General features: G+C 57.0%; 2 protein-coding genes across 2 annotated transcripts; one reads left to right on the top strand and one right to left on the bottom strand.

Annotated features, from left to right (window-relative positions):
• Positions 1 to 170: 170 nt before the first annotated feature.
• Positions 171 to 22189, bottom strand: ATP13A1 (ATPase 13A1). Its single transcript, XM_086630940.1, is given in 42 exon segments — positions 171 to 555; positions 2317 to 2331; positions 2333 to 2461; positions 2689 to 2800; positions 3348 to 3490; positions 3919 to 3959; positions 3962 to 4114; positions 4974 to 5088; positions 6309 to 6483; positions 7249 to 7352; positions 7570 to 7769; positions 9313 to 9399; positions 9402 to 9420; positions 9730 to 9792; positions 9794 to 9832; positions 9834 to 9857; positions 10801 to 10887; positions 10889 to 10912; positions 11283 to 11413; positions 11416 to 11457; positions 12327 to 12446; positions 12449 to 12483; positions 13098 to 13201; positions 13203 to 13219; positions 13930 to 13993; positions 13995 to 14068; positions 14345 to 14471; positions 15510 to 15565; positions 15920 to 15995; positions 15997 to 16050; positions 17338 to 17388; positions 17390 to 17445; positions 18692 to 18761; positions 18893 to 19044; positions 19378 to 19454; positions 19873 to 19927; positions 19930 to 20059; positions 20224 to 20252; positions 20255 to 20312; positions 21884 to 21933; positions 21936 to 22072; positions 22074 to 22189. Coding segments are annotated over 42 exon segments (3522 nt in total). The 3' UTR covers positions 171 to 444.
• Positions 22190 to 22536: 347 nt separating this feature from the next.
• CHCHD5 (coiled-coil-helix-coiled-coil-helix domain containing 5) lies at positions 22537 to 24795 on the top strand. Its single transcript, XM_086630955.1, has 3 exons — positions 22537 to 22583; positions 23475 to 23626; positions 24718 to 24795. The coding sequence occupies exons 1-2, from the start codon at positions 22561 to 22563 to the stop codon at positions 23623 to 23625; spliced, it is 174 nt and encodes a 57-aa protein (XP_086487081.1). The 5' UTR covers positions 22537 to 22560; the 3' UTR covers position 23626; positions 24718 to 24795.
• Positions 24796 to 25678: the final 883 nt, after the last annotated feature.

Genomic DNA, 25678 nt, shown 5'->3' with positions numbered 1-25678 from the left:
CAACGCTCCAGCTGGTTATTCGGGATGTTTTACCTCCTGCACGGAGTTGGGAGCGTTTCTCCCGTGTCAGAACCACCCACGGCCTCACCTTTCTTGTCGCCGCTTCTTCCTCCTAAAAACCCATCCCAAACTTTTGGTCCCAAAAAGGAAGCTCCAAACACCTTTCAAAATACAGCGATTCCGCTTTTAGTTACCAAATTCGGGAAACGTTTCCGTAAGCGTCAGGGCGGTCCGAAACTCCCGCCGGGTTTGGTGCTACGTCCTGGAAACGTTAAAAAGTCAGGTCTGCTTCCTGCAGAGGTGGTTTCCAGACGATTTGGAAGCAAGTTTTCCCCACGCCCGTTTCAGAACGGGACGGGAATTATTGTCAGAAGAATTACGGGATGATTCCCGTGGCGGCGGAGTCGGCCCCGACGGGCATCCTTGGCGCAGGGACCCGTCTCATCAGGAAGGCACTTTCAGCTTGGCGCTCCCCAGCAGAAACTGGAGGATTCGGTCGGCTACCAAGGCAAGGAAGAAGTCAGCCAGCAACACTTCCGTGATCACGACCTTGAACTTGGGAAACAAACACCACCTCTTAGTCCCTCTCTCCTCTCTCTCCGGTCCCTCGGCACCGTCGCGGCTGAACTACAGCTTGAACTTCCTCCGGCGCAGCACGCTGTAAAAACGGCTAAATGGTAAAAAAAAAAATAATTCACAGCGTGCTGGAAAAAAAAAAAAAAAATCAGGGAATGCCAGGATGGTTTGGGTGGGAAGGGACCTTTAAAGCTCATCCAGGCCAACCCCCCTGGGGTCTCTGCCGCGATCGGGTCGCTCAGAGCCCCGTTGAACCTGACCTTGGATGTTCTCAGGGACGGGGCGGCCACCTCTCCGGGCAACCTGGGCCAGCGTCTCACGGCCTCAGCGTTGGGAATTTCCTCCTCAGATCTGGGCTGAATCTCCCTCTTTAGTTTAAACCCGTTCCCCCTCGTTATTAAAATTAACGAGTTCGTCCCCGTCTTTCTTAGCGGTATTGAAGGTCTCCCGGAGCCTTGTCGTCTCCAGGCTCAACATTCCCAACTCTCCCAGCCTGTCTCCATACAGAGGTGCTCCAGCCCTCCCATCATCTCCGTGGCCTCCTCGGCCCCGCTCCAGCAGCTCCGTGTCCTTCTGCTGCTGGGGCCCCGGAGCTGAAGGCGGCACTGCAGGGGGGTCTCAGAGGGGCAGAATCCCCCCTCGCCCTGCTGCCCACGCTGTTTGGGTGCAGCCCAGGGCACGTTGGCTTTCCGGGCTCCGAGCGCACGGTGCCGGCTCACGTCCAGTTTTCCATCCACCAGGACTCCCAAGTCCTTCTCCTCAGGGCTGCTCTCCATCCCTGCGTCCCCCGGCCCGTACTGATCCACATCCTCCCACTTCAAGCTATTTATGGAGGCAGCGCTCCTGCCAGTTACCATCCCAGAATCCCAGAATGTCAGGGATGGGAAGGGACCTCAAAGGATCATCTAGTCCAATCCCCCTGCTGGAGCAGGCCACCTAGATCAGATATGGGCTGTACTGGGCTGTACCGGGCTACACTGGGCTTACTGGGCCATATCCCAGAATGTCAGGGATTGGAAGGGACCTCAAAGGATCGTTGAGTCCCAAGCCCCTTGCCAAGGCAGGACCACCTACATCAGATATGGGGCTATAGTGGGCTGTACTGGGCTACAGTGGGCTGTACTGGGCTATATCCCAGAATCCCAGGACCACCCAGATCAATCCACCAGAACGTGTCCCGTGCAGGTTTGGAACCATCTCCGGAGAAGGAGACTCACCCACCCTCTGGGCAGCCTGTCCCAGTGCTCGCATGCCCCTTACTGGAAAAGGTTACTGGTTCCTCATGTTTAAGCGGAACCTCCTGTTGTCCCAGCTCAGATCCATTTCCCGGTCCTATTATGGATGTCGCTGAGAAGAGCCCTGGCTCCATCCTCACGGCACGATCACCCTTTGCATATTATATGAACATTATGAGGTCCCCCCTCAGTCTCCTTCCAAGCTAGGACCAGTACAGCCCGTATACCCAGCACAGGCCTGGTATTAGCCCAGTACAGCCCGGACAGCCAGTACAGCTCCCTCAGCCTTTCCTCAGAAGAAGATGCTCCACTCCCTTCATCATCATCGTAGCCCTGCGCTGGACTCTCTCCATCAGCTCCTTGTCCTTCTTGAACTGGGGAGAACTTGGAAACTGACACCCTGCTAAAAACCTTAAGATTCCTCCCGAATTCCCGAGACAGCCCCGAGCCCTGCTCTCCCCCGGGAAACCATTCCGCAGGGCGCCGAGGAACGCCGCCGGCTCACCTCGGTAGGGATTTCCCACTAAGCCAAACTGTTGGTTGAATTCTGGAGAAGAGCCCGTGAGGAGACCCACGATGGCAAGTCCCGACAGGACGATGCTCCATAGTAAAGGTTTGTTCTCCTGGAGACTCTCCATGAAGGGATGGCCCTGGAAACAGCAGGGAGAAGGTGGGAGAGGAAGGTGAGGCTCTCCTCGCTCGGACGAGAGGATGCGGAACAATTTGTCAATTGGTGTAAAAAGGGAATTTTCCCCCCCAGCAGAGCACTGACGAACTATTTTGTGATTAGAGAAGAACGTTCCTTCACACCGTTCCCGTTTTAATTAGGGAATTGTGTCCCTGGTCCCGCTGGAGATGCGACTTAACCAGGGCTTGCCTTGTAGTTGATGGCAAACGTGGCCATCTGCATGGCCATGGACATGATGTAGACGGTGCTGTTGACGAGGCTGGGCTCGAACTCCTTGTACAGATCCACGAATTCCTCCTGCCTGAAAGGGAAAAAGCTGGAGATCAGGGCCACCAGGCTCGGGATCACCCACCCCACTCAGCTGCCCCCGCACAGCCCCGCCGACCCCCCTTTAATTCAGTTTTGGTGGAAAAACCACGTTGTTCCCGAAAAAGGTAAGAGCGGAGCCGCGAGCACCAGGTGATCGCTGGGTTCTTTTCCACAAAATAAAAATCCGATGGAAAAAAAATTTAAGTTTTCCGTGTGTTTTTCTTTATGAGCTTCCCAGTAATCCACCTCATGGTGTTATTTCTATTTCCCTTTTCCCCTCCCGCGGGGCCACGGCGGATATGGGAACTGCGACGCATCGCAGACCAGATTCCACTGGTCCCATCGCGTCCTTGCTGCCTGCCGACGCGCTCCGTGTCCAACTCAAAAACACTTTTTCTGGATTTTTTAAACTCCTCATGCTCCGTGTGCTCGATGGAGCACGCGGAGAAAGAGCCCTGTGGTGATGGAGGCCCCTCTCCACCCTCCTGCTTGGCAGCACTTGGAGAAAACATCCCGGTGCCGGCGGAGCGGGCGCTTACTTGGCATCGCTGCGTGCCTGGGCGCCGCGGTACAGGTACACCAGGCTGAGGAAATGCACCAGGAATTGCAGCAGCACCGTCAGCACCGTGTAGAGGTTGAAGATGTTGGGCAGCGGGCGCTCCTTGGAAAGCGTCTTCAAAGGCTGGGAGAGAAGAAGGCAACAGGGCTGACCTCGATGGGTTTGGACCGTCTTCTTTTCCGGCGGAATCCACCTAACGTTCGTTCCCGTTTCTCAGGAAACACGGGAAAGAATTCCACTGGGTGCAGAATTCCACCTGGTGCAGAATTCCACCTGGTGCAGAATTCCACCCTTTACCTGCACTACCTTTCCCACCTCTTCTCCAACGGAGCTGCCTGCCTCAGTCACAGGATGCTCCCTGGAGCAAGGTCCTCAGGAACCTCCCAAATCCAGGGAAACCAAACCCCCACCCCCTCCAGCACTGTGCATCCTTAATTTATTAAAATAACCAGCTATTTTTTTTGGGAAAGAGGCGCTCCTGCGGTAATCCTGACATGACTGACACGGACCAGGTGCTGTCCCAGTATCCCAACACGCTTCCCACCCCTCACCTTCGAGCGGGAGATGAAAAGGAAGCAGCCGGCCAAGAGCAGCCCTGCAGAGTGGCCTGAAAATCGCTGAACTTGACCCCTTCCAAGTAGAGGACGCTCTGGCTGTAAGCCAGGATCAGGGCGTTCAGGGCGAGGATCTTGAACATCTGGAGCGTCGTCACCAGCGTGCACCGACCTTGCTTGATCACGTGGCAGACTGCGGAGCAAGAGGAAGCGGCGTTTGGGAAAGAAACAACAGCAGGTTCGGGGGCTTTGTCCCTCTGTTCTCCCTTCCTGAAGGACTTGGGTCATGACAACCCCCTGCAGCGTTCCAGGCTTGGGGAAGCGGGGCTGGAAAGCTGCACAGCAGAGAAGGACCTGGGGGTGCTGGTCGACAGGCGACTGACCATGAGCCAGCAGTGTGCCCAAGTAGCCAAGAAAGCCAAGGGAATCCTGGCATGGATCAGAACCAGTGTGGCCAGCAGGAGCAGGGAGGTGATTGTCTCCCAGTACTCAGCACTGGTGAGGCCACACCTGGAGGACTGTGTCCAGTTTGGGGCCCCTTGCTTCAAGGAGGACGTTGAGGTGCTGGAGCAGATTCAGAGAACAAAACCAGTGAAGGGTTTGGAGAACTTGTCCTGTGGGACAAATTTCTTGTCCCTCCCTCCTGGCTGAGGGAGCTGGGACTGGTCAGTCTGGAGAAGAGGAGGCTCAGGGGGGACCTTCTCACTCTCTACAATTCCCTGAAAGGAAGTTGTAGGGAGATGGGGGTCAGTCTCTTCTCCCACGTTAGGAATGACAGGACGAGAGGGAATGGCCTCGAGTTGCACCAGGTGAAACTTAGGTTGGATATCAGGAAAAATTTCTTTCCAGAGAGGGTTGTGAAGTGTTGGAACAGGCTGCCCAGGGAGGTGGTGGGGTCCCTGCAAACAGCTGGCAAAGCCGTGGGTTTGGGGGCATTTCTCACCACCCCACGCCCCGTGTCTTGGCTTCTTTCAAGTCTAAGACTTATTCCCCTCGGAGAAGCCGGACACGTGGGATCCACACGGAACATTCGGCTCCCACCACGCACTTACTGCACTGAATGGAAGAGAGCTTGGAGGTAAAAGGGGCTGCGATGCTGGCGTCGCCCAGCTTCACCACCGGGACACGGTCCTCTTCCAGATCCTTCAGGACCTGACTGATCCGCTCCTGCAGGTGAAGAGACACAAAACTTCACACTCATCATCACAACCTGGATCACGGATGGTCTCACGCTGTCGTTCCCACACCCCTGCTCCAAGGCTGAGAAGCCTTTGTGCTCGTGGCATTAGAATCACAGAATCACAGAATGGGTTGGGTTGGACCTCAAAGATCATCCAGTTCCAACCCCTGCCATGGGCAGGGACACCCTCCACTACACCAGGTTGCCCAAAGCCCCATCCAACCTGGCCTGGAACACTGCCAGGGATGGGGCAGCCACAGCTTCTCTGGGCAACCTGTGCCAGTGCCTCACCACCCTCAGAGGGAAGAATTTCTGCCTTAGATCCCACGGAAATCTCCCCTCTTCCAGTTTAACGCCATCACCCCATGTCCTGTCACTCCACGCCCGTGTCCAAAGCCCCTCTCCAGCTTTCCTGTAGGCCCCCTTTAAGTACTGGAAGGTCTCCCCGGAGCCTTCTCTTCTCCAGGCTGAACACCCCAACTCCCCAGCCTGTCTCCATACAGAGGGGCTCCAGCCCTCCCATCATCTCCGTGGCCTCCTCTGGCCCCGCTCCAGCAGCTCCGTGTCCTCCTGCTGCTGGGGCCCCCGGAGCTGAAGGCGGCACTGCAGGGGGGTCTCAGAGGGGCAGAATCCCCCCCTCGCCCTGCTGCCCACGCTGTTTGGGTGCAGCCCAGGGCACCGTTGGCTTTCTGGGCTGCCAGCGCACGGTGCCGGCTCCTGTTGGGCTTCTCCTCACCCAACACCCCCAAAGTCCTTCTCCTCAGGGCTGCTCTCCATCCACTCTCCACCAGCCTGTGCTTGGCATTGCCCTGACCCACGTGCAGGACCCTGCACTTGGCCTGGCTGAACTCCATGAGGTTCTCACAGACCTCTCCAGCCTGTCCAGGCCCCTCTGGATGCCATCCCTTCCCTCCAGCGTGCCCACCACACCACACAGCTTGGTGTCATCAGCAAACCTGCTGAGGGTGCACTGATCCCACTGTCCATGTCACCACCAAGATGTCACACGGCAGTAGCTGGATGGATGGCTGGAAAAGCAGCACCTTCTCTGCCCGAATCCATTCTGCTGTTTCGGGGTAAGCAGCAGAAAAGCTGCTCTGCTCCCAGGACATCCTACCACTTCCAGCTCTCCCGAATCAGCGATAAACCAGAGGATGAACAAAGATCAAGGAGAACTTAAAAGCCTTTCAAAACTCGAGTTACCAACCCTCTGGATCGCCAGCTGTTCCTCTCGCTGGGACATGACCCTGTGCTTGGCACCACGGGAGGTGGGCTTCACAGCCCCGCTCCCCACCGAGGGCGCAGCGGGTCTCCCGTCACCGGGCCCATCTCGAGTCCTCTTCTTCCGTTCGGGCAGTTTCTCCGGAGCGTTCGCCAGCAGCCACTCCTGTAAGGGTGGAAAAACATGAGCCGTAGGGAAAAAGAGCTGTCATCTCCCTGCTGGCAGAGCGTTTCCACACGGCAGGAATCCCAACCGCTGGTCCCACCTGGGGCCAGGTGGGCAGGCTCGTTAGGGTGGGACTTCAGAGATGTGACACTCGCTGAAGCAAAGCTTAGGAATTCCAAAATAAATCAATGAGGAAGAATTTTTCTTCCAGGAAAACGCGTTGGCAGGTAATTCCTTCCGCCTTGCTGGTGCGCACGCAGCGGGTGTTCCACCAGCACGGAGATCCTTTCTTTGTGGTAGTTTCTGCCACCACATGATGGTGGTCAGATCAATCTTATGGATCTTATTGCAGCCTCCCAGTACCTAAAGGGGCCTACAGGAAAGCTGGAGAGGGGCTTTTTCCAAGGGTGTGTACTGATAGGACAAGGGGCAATGGATTTAAACTGGAAGAGGGGAGATTTTGATGGGATCTAAGGAGGAAATTCATCCCTCTGAGGGTGCTGAGGCACTGGGACAGGTTGCCCAGAGAAGCTGTGGCTGCCCCATCCCTGGCAGTGTTCCAGGCCAGGTTGGATGGGGCTTGGAGCAACCTGGTGTTGTGGAGGGTGTCCCTGCCCATGGCAGGGGGTTGGAACTGGATGGTCTTGGAGGTCCCTTCCAACTCAAACCATTCCATGATTCTAATCCCAGCCCTCAGAACACCCAACAAACGCTGGTTTCGTGCTCAGGAACACCAGCCTGACTCAGCCAGGGGCACGTGGACTCACCCACATCCGCGTGTTTCAGAGCTCCAACGTCGTTGGTCCCATCCCCACACATCAGCGTGACGTAGCCCAGGCTCTTCAAAGTCGTGATTACAAACTCCTGCAAAAAAAAAAACAACCCAACAGGTCTGGTGAGAACGGGTCTGGGCTGGGTTGTGTGTCTTGGTCAAGAGCTTCTGCTCTGCAGGAACTTGCTGGCCTCACGCTCCGACTCCAAAAGCTTCAGGCACTGAGAAAGCCCTGCTAAACTGGGAACCCTGCTAAAACTGGGGTTTACTGGTGTCAGAAATCACACGACCCTACAACGGTTGTCTCACCTTCTGCTTCGGCACCACTCTGGCAAACACCTGGATGTGTGGGATGAGTTTCAGCAGCTGCTGACTGTTCCCGGACTGGAGGTGGGAGAGACCTTCCCCGGTGACACACAGGTCGTACCGCTGCGTCAGCTCCCGCGAGGAGGTGGGCGCCATGGGGAGCACGACGGCACCGTCGATGGACTGCCACTGCCAGCTGCACTCTGGGAAGGAGAAGCAGGAGCTTGAGGTGCCTGGTGGTGAGAAACGCTCCCAGCCACCCGAAAGACGCGGATCCTCGGCGTTACGGACACAAGGCTCTCCGTGTGTCAAGGGCAGCGACGTGCCCACCTCCCCTCTAGGTGGACCCTCCTTCCCTGCAGCCAGGGACACGGCTCTGGGCATCCCTGGATGGCCTCTGAGGAGGCTTCGAGCTGCTGGTTTTGTTATTATGGTGCTCAGATGGCTCAGCCTGGAGCTGCCAGAGCTCGCCCAGGACCCCAAGCTAGAGGAGAGAAGGGCAAAGGACAGACAGTTATCTGAGATCATCATGGAATGGGTTGGGTTGGAAGGGACCTCAAAGATCACCCAGTTCCAACTCCCTGCCATGGGCAGTGACATCTTATGGAATCATGGAATGGGTTGGGTTGGAAGGGACCTTCCAGACCATTCAGTTCCAACCCCCCTGCCATGGGCAGGGACACCCTCCACTACACCAGGTTGCTCCAAGCCCATCCAACCTGGCCTGGAACACTGCCAGGGATGGGGCAGCCACAGCTTCTCTGGGCAACCTGTCCCAGTGCCTCAGCACCCTCAGAGGGAAGAATTCTTCCTTAGATCCCATGGAAATTCCCCTCTTTCCAGTTCAAAGCCATCACCCTGTGTCCTGTCACTACACGCCCTGGTAAAAAGTCCCTCTCCAGCTTTCTTCATTCTGGATTCTGTAAAGTCGAGTCGTTTCCTCTATCAGCATCAAGCAGCAGCGCCGATAGCACATGGCCAGCTCTGGCACCATGCCCCCCCAGCTCTGGCACCATGCCTCGTTGCCCTCAGCTCTGACACCATGCCCCTGTTGCCCCCAGCTCTGACTCCATGCCCCCTGTTGCCTCCTAGCTGTGACACCATGCCCCCAGCTCTGACTCCATGCCCCCTGTTGCCCCCAGCTCTGACTCCATGCCCCCTGTTGCCCCCAGCTTCTGACTCCATGCCCCCTGTTGCCCCCAGCTCTGACTCCATGCCCCCTGTTGCCCCCAGCTCTGACTCCATGCCCCTGTTGCCCCCAGCTCTGACACCGTGCCCCCTGTTGCCCCAGCTCTGACACCGTGCCCCCCTGTTGCCCCCAGCTCTGACACCGTGCCCCCTGTTGCCCCCCAGCTCTGACTCCATGCCCCCTGTTGCCTCCCAGCTCTGACACCATGCCCCCTGTTGCCCCCAGCTCTGACACCATGCCCCCTGTTGCCCCCAGCTCTGACTCCATGCCCCTGTTGCCTCCTAGCTGTGACACCATGCCCCCAGCTCTGACTCCATGCCCCCTGTTGCCCCCAGCTCTGACACCGTGCCCCCTGTTGCCCCCAGCTCTGACTCCGTGCCCACCTGTTGCCCCCAGCTCTGACACCGTGCCCCCTGTTGCCCCCAGCTCTGACTCCATGCCCCCCCAGCTCTGGCACCATGCCCCCTGTTGCCCCCAGCTCTGACACCGTGCCCCCCGTAGGGCTCTGGCTGTTGCCCCCCAGAACACGGAGCCATTTCGTGCCCGGGATCGGTCACCTTTGCCGGCAGGCGGCTGCAGGACGAGGGTGTGCTCCCTCCGGAGGAAGTGCAGCTCCCGGGCCACGTGGCAGGCGGTGAGGGGTTGTCTCCCGTTATCATCACCACCTGAGGGGGAAGCCCGAGGGGTCGAAAAATCAGTTCTGGGTAGAAAAGCAGCACTTCCAAACGAGTCTCCTCCACGTGGAAAAGATTCCGGGCACCGAGGATGTTCCCAACGCGACGGAGCGCTGCGCGGCACCGTGCCCAAAGGCTTTCTCTCTGGGCCAGGGTAAATCCCACCACAAAAAAATTAACATCCCATCCACAACATCTCCCTGCCTTCTCCACGGGGAAGCCTTTGCCCTCGCTCCCCGAAATCCCACATCCCAAACACGGTGGCTCCCGGGGGAGGCCGGGATGCTGCCGCCGGCTTACGTGGTGCGACGCGTTCTGGATCTCCCTGATGACGGATTTGGAGTCGGCTTTGAGAGGACAGGAAAACCACGATGAATCCCACGAATCGGAGATCACATTCCAAAGCTTTCCCGCTTCATCTCCCTCACCTGCCACGGCAAACCAGGCACAGCGTTACCTGCTGCTCCGTGGCACCAATTTTCTTTCCAGAGGGTACTTCCTTGCCCCCAAGGCATGACCAGGAACCCAAGGCATGACCCGGAGCGATCCCAGACCGTCCCCAGCTGCTCTAGAAGAAAGGCTGGGACAGAGAGACAGCCCTGGAAACAGTTACACCTGCCCAGCCCCACACAAAACCAGGTGCAGAGCCAAGAAGTTGGGTGCTCAGCCTCTTCCAGTCGTTACACGGAGAGGATTAACTCGGCTTTACTACAGGGAGCCAGAAGGATGGCTCCGTGATGCTCAGGAATTCAAAGCCAGGAGCACCACGCTGAGGCTGTGACCTTCCCAGAAAATCCAGATCATAGAATCATGGAATGGTTTGGGTTGGGAGGGAACTCAAAGATCCTCTAGTTCCACCCCCCTGCCATGGGCAGGGACATCTTATGGAATCATGGAATGGGTTGGGTTGGGAGGGACCTCAAAGATCATCCAGTTCCAACCTCCCTGTCATGGGCAGGGACACCCTCCACTACACCAGGTTGCCCAAAGCCCCATCCAACCTGGCCTGGAACACTGCCAGGGATGGGGCAGCTGCAGCTTCTCTGGGCAACCTGTCCCAGTGCCTCACCACCCTCAGAAGGAAGAATTTCTCCCTCAGATCCCATGGAAATCTCCCCTCTTCCAGTTCAAAGCCATCACCCCTTGTCCTATCACTCCACACCCGTGTCCAAAGCCCCTCTCCAGCTTTCCTGGAGCCCCTTTAGGCACTGGGAGGCTGCAATAAGATCACCCTGGAGCCTTCATGAACACGGTGACAGCAGCTTTGGGCAACCTCATCCCAAAAGAGACCCCTTCCCACCTTCTCCCTCCCCACACCACCTCTTTCCTTTAACAGGAGCTCGATTTCAGGGCTTGGACAGACGGACGTACCTGCTGGTGAGTGAGGTGCCCCAGTTCCTTGTAGCCCAGGGCCAGCACTCTTGCCCCCTCGTGTGAAATCTCCGTGTGGACGGCGTGGATAGTTGCTTGGGCACTGAGCCAACTAGAGAAGGTGTGGGGAAAAGCATCCCATGAACACGGCTCTGAACGCAATCCGTCCCGCATTCCGGCATTTCACATTAAATACATGGAGAGGGGGAAAGAGGGGGCACCTCTGGGAGGGTCCCTCACCATCGGGGCCAAAAGAGCCCCCCCAAGATTGAACCTCCTGCTGTCAGCAAAAAGCACACGGCGAGATCCTCAGATCTCCCTGGGCTTAGACCGAAACTCCCAGCGGGGTTTGTCTTCAGGACGGGTTTCGCCGTGGCCCTTTTCCAGGATGAAATCCCTCCGTCCTCCGGGTTTCGGGACTCGGCAGGGCCAAGCAGAGGTGGGAGGGGAACCCTTCCCCCTCCTCGAGAAGACGCGCTCACCATTTTGTGCAGCGTCTCCGGGGCCCCTTTGACAGCTGCAAAGTAACAGAGCTCAGTCGAGCCGATCTTCTCGTAGGACGCCAAGACAGACATTCTTTTGAGGGCACTGGCAAAATGAAAGCGCTGGTGATTTTCAATCCCTGAGTTTTAATACTTCTGGGGAAAACTTTCTCATCTGGAAACAAACAGATCAGGAAATCCTGAAAGGTTTCTCGGTATCGAAAGCAACATCCCTCCCTTGGGTCCCCAAAGGAACCTACAGGTCACCGGCATCACATGAATTTCCTCTCTTTAGACACGAGCTGGATGTGCTCGTGCTGACAAATCACGCAGAGCTGGACATGCTCGTGCTGGCAATTATGGGATTAACCCATCGGAACGCCGACGTGCGTCGGCGCGAACGGCTCCGCAGCGGATGAAGGAGCGTTCATTTACAGCAGGTCAAAATCCAGAAGGAAAACCCACAACGGCACGGGTTTCACTGGGATACGTACAGAAAATTTTGGGAAGTTTGGGTGGAAGGGACCTCAAAGATCATCCAGTTCCAACCCCCCTGCCATGGGCAGGGACATCTTCTAGAATCTGGAATGTTTGGGTTGGGAGGACCTTCAAGACCATCCAGTTCCAACCCCCTGCCATGGGAAGCGTCACCCTCCACTACACCAGGTTGCTCAAGCCCCATCCAACCTGGCCTGGGAACCTGCCAGGGAGGGGGCAGCCACAGTTTCTCTGGGCAACCTGTCCCAGTGCCCTCCCCACCCTCAGAGGGAAGAATTTCTTCCTTAAATCTCATGGAAATCTCCCCTCTTCCAGTTCAAAGCCATCACCCTGTGTCCTGTCACTCCACACCCGTGTCCAAAGCCCCTCTCCAGCTTTCTTGGATCCCCTTTAGGTACTGGGAGGAAATGCCCACAGACTGGATAGTTTCATGCTCAGCCTGACAAAACCAGCGTTATCCCCAACAACCCCCCCAAAAAACCCACCCCACAGCGTACGGAAACAGGGCGCAGGTATCAGCCAGGGAGGAGCTGGGAGAGGTTTTACCTTTGGTCAGGGTCCAGTCCACAGCCATCAACATTGCCTTCTCCAGAGGATCTCCCACCAGCGTCCCATCATCCAGCTGCACGAGCGAGTGGCACGTAGCAATCGCCCGGTGGGTTTCTACGGAATGTCAGATACGGGTGTCACCTCCTTCCCATCCCTGCAGCGTGAAAAAAAAACCAAACAGATCACCCATGTGAACAGACCCGTTCCCATTACTTCAGACAAATTCTGGAATTTTTCCCAGCCCCAAATTCCTACTCTAATACGTAAAACAGTGGAGCTTCTCAGGGTGAGATCAAAGCCATGGGAGATCTGGCGCCGTCTCAAGCGCAAACGGTGCCAAAAGCCCGTAAATTCTGCCCGTCCTCCAAAGCAGACTTGATTCGAGCACGATGCTCGAAGCGGAGCCCTGAGCTGACACATTTATGGACCTGTAGAATCCAAGGGATTTGATGTCTCTCTGCTGCAGTGGCCCTCAAGCAGTTCCCTACGGCAGCGGAACGAGAAATCAGGATGCCACTGCACGGAGGAGCCGTGAAGATCTCCGTTACGTAAGAACCTACTCAAGAAGTCCTCCAGGACAACTAAATTCAGGATTCCTGAGCCCTCAGGTCGTTGCCAGAGACCCACAACCCTCTCTTCTTCCAGTTCAATCCACTTCATTCACTCTCTGAATCCCTGATTATCTTTTCCTCACTGGAATGGGATTGTGCAGTGGCCCACCGTACAACATACAAACCCCACCACCCACAAAAACCACCCAGGACCTACCTGAGCCCAGCTACTCCTCTCACGACCAGGTGGTCGCTGGTCAACGTGCCAGTTTTGTCAAAACAGCAAACCTGAACTTTGCCTGCGAAGGGGATGCGGAAGGGGCTCCGTGCAGTACACGTCTGGGAGAGAGCAGAGGGAATTCTGTGAGACAGCAGCTACAGCAAAGCCAGGACAGGATGCTCAGTGGCTCTTATCATGAGACAGGAGCTGTCACATGGTTCTGGAGCAGATCCTCCAGCAACCATCCCTGACATAAGGACACAGAGCTGCTGGAGGCGGGGCCAGAAGAGGCCACTGAGATGATGGGAGGGCTGAGCACCTCTGCTCTGGACACAAGCTGGGAGAGTTGGGGTGTTCATCCTGGAGAAGAGGAGGCTCCAGGGAGACCTTCCAGTGCCTAAAGGGGCTCCAAGAAAGCTGGAGAGCAGCTTGGACACGGGTGTGGAGTGACAGGACACGGGGTGATGGCTTTGAACTGGAAGAGGGGAGATTTCCATGGGATCTGAGGGAGAAATTTCTTCCCTCTGAGGGTGGTGAGGCACTGGGACAGGTTGCCCAGAGAAGCTGTGGCTGCCCCATCCCTGGCAGTGTTCCAGGCCAGGTTGGATGGGGCTTTGGGCAACCTGGTGTAGTGGAGGGTGTCCCTGCCCATGGCAGGGGGGTGGAACTGGATGATCTTTGAGGTCCCTCCCAATCCAAACCACTCCATGATTCTGTGATTCTACGACACTGCAGTAATTTCACTTTCTTTTCCTCACCAAGGTCCCCTCAGCTCCAGACACCACAAATCAGCCTTAATTTTGTTTCTGTGTCCAGCTTTGGTACTTACAGAGCTTGGCCAAGGCGATGAGGGAGGTGTTGACAGCCAGAGAGAGCTCAATGGGAAGTTCAGGGTGGAACAACCGAAGTCAGGATTAACGTACACTCCAGGAAGAGCTTGTACCGGTTCCTGCTGGGATCCTTGGTGCCTGGGCAACGAGACGAGAGACCCGTTCGCCTCCGTGTCCTCCGCCTGCGTGCCCCACCGAACTCGGAGCAGTACCCCAAGGAAGCTCACCTACCTAGGGAGGGCTGCGGGAGGGCAAGAAAAGCATCCAGAATGCAGTGTGGGTCCCTACACTGAAACACCGCGCAGCCCAACCCAGCTATTGTAACTCTCAGAAATTACGTCAACTGTCCTTCCCACAAGCTTTGGGACAAGTCCTGGGTAGAGAAGACCTGGAAGAGGCAAGAAGAAATCTCACCTTCGATCCAGACGTATGCTGCAGCAGCAATGGCAAAGACCAGCAGGAACAGGATGAAAATGAAGGTCTCTAAGTTATTGGCTGTCACTCTCTTCACCCCAAAGAGGATTGTACGAAGCAATTTCCCCTGAGAAGAACAGCCTTCAGTGCAAGAAGCCACCTCTGCATGCAGCAGTTTTTGTTAAAAATATCTATGAAACCCGATTTGCAAATTAATTCTGGTGGTTTGGTGCCTGGAAACAGGGAGCAGCAGCCTAGAGTCACCCCATCGTTCATCGGTCACAAAGAGCCACCAAGCCCGTTGCTACGTCACTTAGGTTGATGGTTTCTCTGAAGCAGTCTGCAATTTTCAACTGGAAAAGCTCATGGTCACATCTGTGGTCTCCACAAACACACTCCAACGCCCTTTCCCAACAATTCATAGAATGGTCAGGGCTGGAAGGGACCTTCAAAGGTCATCTAGTCCACCCCCCTGCAAGGAACAGGGACATCTCCAACTAGATCAGGTTGCTCAGGGCCTCGTCCAACCTGGCCTTGAACGTCTCCAGGGATGGAGCATCCACCACCTCTCTGGGCAACCTGTTCCAGTGTTCTACAACTCTCATGGTAAAAATTTTTTCCTAATATCCAACCTGAATCTACCTCCCTCTATTTTAAACCATTACCCCTTGTCCTATCACAGCTGGCCCTCCTGAACAGCCTCTCCCCATCTTTCTTGTAGGCCCCTTGAGGTACTGGAAGACCGCTAGAAGGTCACCCTGGAGCCTCCTCTTCTCCAGGCTGAACAGCCCCAACTCTTTCAGCCTGTCCTCATAGGAAAGGTGCTCCAGCCCTCTGATCATCTTCGTGGCCCTCCTCTGGCCCCTCTCCAACTGGTCCATGTCCTTCTTACGTTAATTATCACTACAGAAACTGGGACAACCAGGAGGTGCAGCATAGGCAAAGCGCGGCCGGGTCGCAACGGGAACCCTGGCTCGCGACTCCCAGGTTTCCGCACCAACGTGGGATTATTTATTCCTCTTCCAAACAAACAAGTCGCTTTAACGCCCTGATTTATACATTCCCACTGCTGCAATCCCTCGGGATTTCCTGACAGCCAAGTGCTGATGGACACCAGCAACACCACCAGTAAGACAAGAGGTGAGAAGATGCATTCCCATCTTACCTGAGATGTGTTGAAGCCGGTCCTCAGGGCGTACGCCACGCACCCATTATCGACAGCTGGAGCAGGAATGAAGACAGTAGAGCTTAGTGTAAATTTTTGGGAGGCTCATCCCAGGCTGAACACACCTGGAGCTACACCCTCCTCTCATGGAAACAGGGAACAGAGTCATGGAATGGTTAAGGTTGGAAGGGACCTCAAAGATCATCCAGTTCCAACCCCTAAAAAGTTGAAGAGTCAACTTAAAAGTTGAATAAAAACAGAGCATCACAGCGGGGTCATCCATCACAGCAACCCATTAGCGACAGGAGGAGGAGACCAACTCAATGCCACCCTCCGAAAGTGGCACCGGGCTGTCTGAAACCAATCTGCCCCGACACGATCCCTGTGGGGGAACTGGGGCTGGTACCTACGTTTCAGCCCGGTGCTGGCCTTCTGGGGCGGCATGTGCTGCACCACCTTAGTGCCCCCCAATATGATGTGCAGGCGTGGAATCTGTCTGCATGTCCAGGACGTGCTCTGGGTTGAGATCCTCCACAGGCTCCTGCAGGACAAAGTCTGGTCTCAGAATCACAGAATCATGGAACAGGTTGGGTTGGGAGGGACCTCAAGATCATCCAGTTCCACCCCCCTGCCAAGGGCAGGGGACACCCTCCACCACACCAGGTTGCTCCAAGCCCCATCCAACCTGGCCTGGAACACTTGCCAGGGATGGGGCAGCCACAGCTTCTCTGGGCAACCTGTCCCAGTGCCTCACCACCCTCAGAGGGAAGAATTTTCTTCCTTAGATCCCATGGAAATCTCCCTCTTCCAGTTCAAGAGCCATTTTCCCTTGTCCTGGTCACTCCACACCCGTGTCCCAAGCCCCTCTCCAGCTTCCTGGAGCCCCTTAGATACTGGGAGGTGCTGGAAGGGCTCCCCGGAGCCTTCTCTCTTCTCCAGGCTGAACACCCCAACTCTCCCAGCCTGTCTCCAGAGCAGAGGTGCTCCAGCCCTCCCATCATCTCCGTGGCCTCCTCCAGCCCGCTCCAGCAGCTCTGTGTCCTTCTGAGGTTGAGGACCCCAGAGCTGAACGCAGTATTCCAGGGGGGTCTCGGAGAGCAGAGCAGAGGGGCAGAATCCCCCCCCCGACCTGCTGCCCACACTGCTCTGGATGCAGCCCAGGAACACAGGTGGCTTTCTGGGCTGCCAGTGCACGGTGCCAACTCATGGTGAGCTTCTCCTCACCCAACACTCCAAGTTAACTCCAAGTATTATTTTCTCTTCTTATCCCACAAGACGCTCTTGGCTTCACTTCAGCAAAACCAGCCTGAACTGAATCTAGACCTTCACACACCATCCAGCTCCTGGTCGGTGCCGGGTTTAGAGCCTGGCACTTGTGGAAATTCTGGACTAGCTCACCCCTGGCACGCCGAATCCAGCAAGGGAGGCTCTGCAAGCACGACTTTATCGTTCTCAAGTCACCCACTGGCACAAAAAGAAGGAATATTCAGGGTCTGGAGTGCTTTCCACTCGTTCCTCCTCCCACCTCTACCCAGCCGAAGGAATGCAGACTGGGGAATGCGTAGAGGGCGATGCCGTGCCCACGCGACGCGCTCCAGGACCCAAAGGCTGGAGGCTTTGCCAGGCAAGAAGACTTTCCTGTTTCTCAGTTACCAGAGACCATCAATCATGGCCAGGGAGGTGATACCAAACAGACTGGAACCAACACCAAACAGACTGGAGCCAACACCAAACAGACTGGGCCTGCTCGCGCCAGCGTTCACGCACAGGGATTCCCGAACGCCGCAGCGGCCGGAATGTTTTTCCTTTTCCAGGATGTTTCCCAGACCTTCATCTGTGGCACGGACTCTCCCGTCAGCATGGCTTCATCCACAATGCACCCTCCCACGGAGCAGCAGCACGTCGCACGGCACCAGGTTTTCGTGAGGAGACCGGCCTGCAAGGAACAGATGAAAATTGAGGAGCAGCTCCCAGGCAGGAGTGACCAGTTTGGCTGTTTCACAGTTCTCCTGCACTTTGGCTGAGATACAGGAGATTCCCAAAGTTTCAAACCTCCCGTGGGCTGCCAAGCATCCAGCAGCACACACCTGCTCAGCACCGAAAGGGTTTGAAGGACCTGGACCAGGTTGCCCAGAGAAGTTGTGGCTGCCCCATCCCTGGCAGTGTTCCAGGCCAGGTTGGATGGGCCTTGGAGCAACCTGGTGTAGTGGAGGATGTCCCCTGCCCATGGCAGGGGGGTTGGAACTGGATGGTCTTTGAGGTCCCTCCCAACCCAACCCATGTCCATGATTCGAGAAGAGTCCCTGCCCATGGCAGGGGTTGGAACTGGATGATCTTTGAGGTCCCTCCCAACGCAAACCATTCCATGAAGGTTTTTAGGTCTCTGTTGAGATCAGCAGAAGTCTAAAATTAAGTCACTTGGTTCTTGTTGCCATTCAGGTGTCAAGGACTGGCACCACAATCCTGGATAATACCACCTTAAGCAGGAGAGAAGGGTTAAGAGAGAGATCTGCACTTTCCCTTTCCATTTTTGGAAGATATTGTCAGGAAATCCTCATCCTCACCACACTACGCTGAAGAATCTGAGGCTGATTTACTCAGGTATCTACCCTTCTTCAGGGCTTCCAGAAAGTCCAAGAGATCCAGCCCACAGATTAATCTCTGGACTCGTGAATTGTGACGTGTACAAATCACAGAATCACGGAATGGGTTGGGTTGGAAGGGACCTCAAAGATCATCTAGTTCCAACTCCCCTGCCATGGGCAGGGACATCTTATGGAATGGTTTGGGTTGGGAGGGACCTTCCAGACCATCCAGTTCCAAACCCCTTCCATGGGCAGGGACATCTTATGGAATGATGGAATGGTTTGGGTTGGGAGGGACCTTCCAGACCATCCAGTTCCACCGCCCTGCCATGGGCAGGGACACCCTCCACTACACCAGGTTGCTCCAAGCCCCATCCAACCTGGCCTGGAACACTGCCAGGGATGGGGCAGCCACAGCTTCTCTGGGCAACCTGTCCCAGTGCCTCAGCACCCTCAGAGGGAAGAATCCAGCCCTCCCAAAGCACCCGACCAAGACGGTTGGATTTTTACGCCGAGTTCGATTCCGGCGCCATTTGACGCACCGCAAAGAACCTGATTTCAAACGAGTTTTGGTGACAACCCCGGGCGAGTCAGTACCGATAGAAACGATGTCCCCTGGGATAATCTCGTCGCTGGAAATGGGCCGCCACTTGCGGTTTCTGTAAACCTGTAGAATAAAAAAGACAAAAAAAAAAACACTTTGAGAAGCCCTGGACATGCCAGAAGAGGAAAAGAGGAAAAGGGTGGGAGAAAAAGGAACGACAGATCAGCGACATCAACCCCCCTGGGTCCCGTTACCTGGATCATGTAGGGCTTGTTGCCCATTTTCCGAATCTCCGACATGTTCCGCATCTGCTGCTGGACCAGAGACGCCTCGAACGCCACCAGCATGGAGAGGGTGAAAACGCTGTAGTACCAGTATTCATCCAGGCACCACAGACCCACGCAGAAACCTGGGGGAAGGACAGGGAGGTGACTCTGATCTCCCTCACGTAACAAAAGTCATCAATTTCTAGGAATTATTATTATTTATATCTTTTTTTCCTAGGAATCATGATTTTTTTTAACTTGGTGAACGTTTCGCTGCAGCAGAGACTCAGAGGAACTCGTTAGGGAGAAACTGGGTCGCTCTCAGAAATAAAATCAACGTTACGGCGTAAGGACAGCACCTACTCCTGGTTTTAGAAAGCTGCCAGCTGATTTACGGCTCTCCAGCCAGGATTGTAGGGAATGTTCTCATTTTTTAGCAGGAGAAGCATTTCCAGCTGGTTTTTTTTGTTCATTTACCTGAAAGACGAAGAACGGGGCTGTCGCTCTTTCTTTAAAGAGTTCCAAGAACTCCGGCACCACCATCTCCGCCCTGAGAAAGAATTGGATCCTCGTGAACAACTGGATCCTCACCAACAATTGGATCCTCACCAACAATTGGATCCTCACCAACAATTGGATCCTCACCAACAATTGGATCCTCACCAACAATTGGATCCTCATGAACATTCCCAAGTCTCAGCCCAAAAGCCACCCGCAGCCTCCGGTGTCAGACCACGCCATCCTCCCTCTTTTCAATCACTTTAATTCCCTTAATTGGTCCATCCAATTAATTTCCACCTACAGCCAACCCTGGAGAAAACCCTTTGGTCCCACATCGTTCTCTGTCCTTAAATAATTCGAAGGAAGCGCCGGGAGGAGTTGAAATTTGGAAAACAGGATCAGGATTGGGGTTCAACGCCGCTGATCCCGACACGTTCCGGTGGAGAGGTCTACACCTGGAAACTTACTTGTTGGTACCGTATTTCTTCTCGGCCGCTCGGATGTCTTTGTCCTCCTGGTAGCTCGGGCGTTCTGGTAGTAAGCAAGGGGATGTTCCACAGGGAAAGCGACGGGAAGGAACTGCTTCTTGCCATCCAGCGTAGGAGTTTGATTTTTTTGGAATTCAAAGGAAAGGGCCTCCTGCCCGTCCTCACCCTGCGGAGAAGGGGATGAAAACCAACCAACTGACCACACGCCAAAGGCTTCAGAAGGAAAGAAACCTCAACCCTTTACACCTCCGCACGGTTCTGCCACACCAGGAAGCCCGTGTGATCCGACACCACCACCTGGGACTGGTTTTTCTCTAACCATGTCCTTACCCGGTCTCTGTGGAGCGGCACCAGTTCACGGAGCCGTTGTTGGGGGTTGGCACGACTTTAGCCAGCGTGGCTTTCTTAGGACAAGGTTCCTGGAACACAAGGAGAGGCACTTCGCAAGCGGATCACAGACCCAGAGGGATCACGGACCCAGGAGGAATCCCTGCCGGGTCATAGAATCATGGAATGGTTGGGTTGGGAGGGACCTTCCAGATCATCCAGTTCCAACCCCCTGCCATGGGCAGAGACATCTTCTAGGATCATGGAATGGTTTGGGTTGGGAGGGAACTCACAGACCATCCAGTTCCACCCCCTGCCAGGGCAGGGACACCCTCCACTACACCAGGTTGCTCCAAGCCCCATCCAACCTGGCCTGGAACACTGCCAGGGATGGGGCAGCCCCAACACACATTAAAACACACGGCAAAAGCTCTTTGCAGCCGTTGTGAGGATCAAAGACATCCCAGTTATCATGATCCATCTCCAAAATCACAGACTGCCACCAAAGGAAGCACATCCCGTACTTCACTCACAGGTAAGGCACGTCCAGCCACCAGTACAACATGGCTACGACAGTGACCGCAAAAACGCAACCGGCTGGTCCGTCCTCAGAAGGCGGAACGGTCTGCTGCTCTCGGGAAACCCCCCTGGAATGCTGCCTTCAGCTCTGGGGTCCCCAGCGCAAGAAGGACATGGAGCTGCTGGAGCGGGGCCAGAGGAGGCCACGGAGATGATGGGAGGGCTGGAGCACCTCTGCTCTGGAGACAGGCTGAGAGAGTTGGGGCTGTTCAGCCTTGGAGAAGAGAAGGCTCCGGGGAGACCTTCCAGCACCTCCAGTGCCTAAAGGGGCTACAGGAAAGCTGGAGAGGGGCTTTGGACAGGGGTGTGGAGTGACAGGACACGGGGTGATGGCGTTAAACTGGAAGAGGGGAGATTTCCATGGGATCTAAGGAAGAAATTCTTCCCTCTGAGGGTGGTGAGGCACTGGGACAGGTTGCCCAGAGAAGCTGTGGCTGCCCCATCCCTGGCAGTGTTCCAGGCCAGGTTGGATGGGGCTTTGGGCAACCTGGTGCAGTGGAGGGTGTCCCTGCCCATGGCAAGGGGGTTGGAACTGGTTGGTCTTTGAGGTCCCTCCCAACCCAAATCATTGCATGATCTACATCCCAAAGGCACTCACCCCCGCCCTGAACACCCAACCGCCCCCGTGCTGCCCGTGCAGACACAGACACCCCTCTGGGGCCGGGACCTGCTGCCCCCCTCCCTGCCCCACGCCGCCCCAGACCCCCTAAGGGAGAACCGTTCCCGTGCAAAGCCTCTCCCGCGCCCACCGCCCCCTCCGCACCGCGCCGGCCAAGCTGCCCACCTGCTTTGCAAGAAACATCCCCCACATCCCTCCACCACCCCCACATCCCCCTCCCACCCTCCTCCCACCCCCCACATCCCGCCATGCATCCCCCACACCCCCCCCACCCCCACATCACCCCACCACCCCCCCACATCCCCCTATCCTCTTCACACCCCCACACATCCTCCCCCCCCCTCACCCCCCACATTCCCCCATCCTCCTCACACCCCCATCCCCCACCCCCTCCCACCCCCCCCCCCACCCCCTCAGAGACCGGCCGCCCCCACCAGGACCCCCCGCGGCGGCCCCGGCGCTCACCCGCGCGCAGGTGAGGGCGCAGTGAGCGTGCACCGACCACAGCCCCGACACGCCGTCAGCAGGTGGGCGGCAGCGATGGCGGCGAGCGCCAGCAGCGCGGCCTCGGGGGGCGCGGGCCCCGCGCCCGGTACCGGGGCCTCCTCTTCCTCTTCCTCCCCCCCCGCCCACACGCGCGGCCCCCACAGCCAGCCAGGCCGGGTAGAGCCCCGCCACGAAGGGCAGCACGGTGCCGTGGAGCAGCCGCGGCCGCCGGCGGTACAGCGTCACCGACGAGACCAGCTCGTCCGCCGCGCCGGCCGCCGCCATTTTCCGAGCGAGGCCGCAACGGTTTCACTTCCACTTCCGGTAAGGGAGGGGGGAGGCGCATGCGCAGTGAGAAGCGGAGGGGGCTGCGCCACGGCTCGGCGCATGCGCAGAATGCTCGAGCGGCGGCCGCGCATGCGCACAGCGGCCGGGGCGCCCGGTGCGGGAGCGGCGGCGGCGGAATGTGAGCGGCGGGCGGCGGAGGGACCGGAGCGGACCGGCCGCCCCCTCCGCGTTAACTTTGGTGTGTCCCGCAGGCAGGCGGCGCTGGAGGTCACGGCGCGGTACTGCCGCAGCGAGATGGAGGAGTACGGGCGCTGCGTGGCCGCCAGCCGGCTTCGTGGCAGCGCGACTGTCACCGGCAGCGCCTCAGCATGACCCGCTGCGCCGCCGCGCAGTGAGTGCGGGAGGGGCGGGACGGGCCGGGGCTGCTGGGTTGGGTCTGTCCCAGTTGGGTCCGTCCCAGTTGGGTCTGTCCCGGCCGGGTCCGTCCCGGTCGAGTCTGTCCCAGTTGGGTCTGTCCCAGTTGGGTCCGTCCCAGTCGAGTCTGTCCCATTTGGGTCTGTCCCAGTCGAGTCTGTCCCAGTTGGGTCTGTCCAGTCGAGTCTGTCCCAGTCGAGTCTGTCCCAGTCGAGTCTGTCCAGTTGGGTCCGTCCCAGTTGGGTCCGTCCCAGTTGGGTCCGTCCGGTTGGGTCTGTCCAGTTGGGTCAGTCCTGGTCAGATCCATCCTGGTCGGATCCATCCCAGTTGGATTTGTCCTAGTCGGGTCTGTCCTGGTTGGGTCTGTCCCAGTCGGGTCTGTCCCGATTGACTCTGTCCCAGTGGGGCCCGTCCCAGTTGTGCCCATCCCAGTTGTGCCTGTCCCGGTCGAACCCGTCCCGGTTGGGTCTGTCCGATTGACTCTGTCCAGTGGGGACTGTCCCGGTTGTGCCCATCCCAGTTGTGCCTGTCCCGGTCGAACCCGTCCGGTTGGACCCGTCATGGTTGGGTCCAAGTCAGATCTGTCCCAGTTGGATCTGTTCTGGTCGAGCCCATCCCATTTGGGTCTGTCCCAGTTGGGTCTGTCCTGATTGAGTCTGTCCTGGTTGGATCTGTCATGGTTGGGTCCCAGTTGGGTCTGCCCTGGTTGGACCCATCCCAGTTAGGCCTGTCATGGTTGGGTCCCGGTTGGGTCGTCGCAGTTGAGTCTGTCCCAGTTGGGTCTGTCCTGGTTGGGTCCATCCCGGTCGGGTCCGTCCCGGTGGTGCCGTGCGGTTGCCGGGAGCTGAGGCCCGGCGTCGCCTGGCAGCCCGATGGTGCAGCAGATCCGGCAGGACTGCGCGGAGCCGTTCGCCGCCTTCGAGCAGTGCCTGAAGGAGAACGAAGCCGCCGTCCTGAACTGCAGCGACCGCGTCGACGCCTTCCTGCGCTGCGCCGAGCGCGTGAAGCTCTCGGCGTGAGGTGAGCGCCCGGCTGCGGAGCGGGGTCGCTGGAATGCTGCCTTCAGCTCCGGGGGCCCCAGCACAAGAAGGACACGGAGCTGCTGGAGCGGGGCCAGAGGAGGCCATGGAGATGATGGGAGGGCTGGAGCACCTCTGCTCTGGAGACAGGCTGGGAGAGTTGGGGTGTTCAGCCTGGAGAAAGAAGGCTCCGGGGAGACCTTCCAGCACCTCCCAGTGCCTAAAGGGGCTCCAAGAAAGCTGGAGAGGGGCTTTGGACACGGGTGTGGAGTGACAGGACACGGGGTGATGGCTTTGAACTGGAAGAGGGGAGATTTCCATGGGATCTGAGGGAGAAATTCTTCCCTCTGAGGGTGCTGAGGCACTGGGACAGGTTGCCCAGAGAAGCTGTGGTGCCCCATCCCTGGCAGTGTTCCAGGCCAGGTTGGATGGGGCTTGGAGCAACCTGGTGTGGTGGAGGGTGTCCCTGCCCGTGGCAGGGGGGTTGAAACTGGAAGGTCCTTCCAACCCAACCCATTCTGGGATTCCCCTCTACACCTCTCCCCTCCGGAGCCATCCCACTGACAGCTGCTCTCCGTGTCCGCTCGGGAGCTGCTCGTTTAAAGCTGGAGCGGAACGGTGCAGCCTGGAATGCTCATGGACTCATGGACCCACGTCCTGCTCCCACCCGCCCTCCTTCCCTCAGAAAAACACGGAGCACAGCCAGAAAGTTTTTCTAGGCTGAAATTGTGGCAATTCATGGATGTGGAACGTCAGGGGCTGTAGGTGACACGTGTGGCCGTTGACATGAATGCGGCAGGGTCGGTTGTTCGGAGTATCCGGCTGAGCCGGTGCCCGGGGGGGCAAAAAGGTCTGGGATGAAAATAAAAGTCAGGATTTTTGACCAAATCAACCTGGTCATCAGTTTTTTTACCATAATTACGCAGGTTTTGTGGGGTGGGTCAGCTGCAGATGTTGTCAACATCTGTGGAGCAACAGCAGAGTCAATAACGTGTTCCGGAATGCGTAGAAACCACCGGAACGTGGTGATCCCATGGCATAACCGGGGTGCTGGGAGCCCCCCTGACCTTTATTTGTGCTGGTTTTCCCCAGGGATGAAAATCCGTCTTCAGGAGCGGATGGAACGTCGTTCTGGACGCCGGAGCGTAGCTCCCGTGCCGGGGTCCGGTTGGTTTTTTCCGCTCGAAGGACGAAGCGCAGCCCCGCGGCGGGGTCTCGCCTTGGTTCTGCCGGACCCGATCGGGATGTCGGAGCCATCCCGATCCGTCGGCACGGGTGTGCCGGTAACCCCGGGATGTGGCTGCTGAGCTGCCTCTGAAAACTTTGTGAGTGAATCATTCCAAGGGTCTGGAAGCGACACCGTGAGGATCAGGAGCGACCTGCAGGCGTGCTCGAACTCTCAAATCAACCCTTTCCTCTTTTTTCCAGCGTCCGTTCTTCAACAATTCCTTTGATAATAACATAAAAAACACTTTTAAGATCCAAAGCCAGTTCTGGCTTTTCCCACTGGTGCCAGAAGCTGCTCCCTGGGCTGGACTGGTTACAGGGGACGTTTCTTGACTGTAAATGTCCCAGTTTGACTCCCTTGGAAACATCCCGTGCCGCTCCCGGTTTTGGGGGTGCCGTGAGGGGCTGCACCCCGAGCCTTCTGCTGGATTAGAACAGCAGAGGGGTATTCCACCAGCAGGAAAACTGTGGAATTGGGAAAATTATGGGCCAGCGCGACGGAGATCTGCCAGTGCCAGGGGTGGGGGGCACCTCCATCCTTACACGGGGGGGGAGCAAAGGAGCCCGGCTCTAAGAGAGGTTGTTTCTGGGCTGTAATAGTGGGAAAAAAAAAATTAAAAACAATGAAAATAATAGATAGTCCGATGAGGAGTGGATTAAAACCCGGAGCTCGTGATATCCGAGTCTTTCCGTGGAGGGAGGGCTTCGGGGCGCTGCGAGCTGGGATCGCTGGGTCTGGACTGGGGTACTCCAGTAATCAGAATCACTGTTTAATGGTCTGTTTGATTGCTGGTGGTTAAATGGGACTGAGAATCTCTCCAGCTGA

Source organism: Tauraco erythrolophus, unplaced genomic scaffold (genome assembly GCF_009769465.1).
Source record: "Tauraco erythrolophus isolate bTauEry1 unplaced genomic scaffold, bTauEry1.pri scaffold_61_arrow_ctg1, whole genome shotgun sequence".
Taxonomy (NCBI): Eukaryota; Metazoa; Chordata; class Aves; order Musophagiformes; family Musophagidae; genus Tauraco; species Tauraco erythrolophus.
This window is presented reverse-complemented; position numbering and strand designations above follow the sequence as displayed.

Coding starts and splice junctions, on each gene's coding strand:
- CHCHD5 (XM_086630955.1), top strand. CDS start 22,561: ATGACCCGCTGCGCCGCCGCGCA. Junction 22,584..23,474: donor ACCCGCTGCGCCGCCGCGCA/GTGAGTGCGGGA, acceptor GTCGCCTGGCAG/CCCGATGGTGCAGCAGATCC.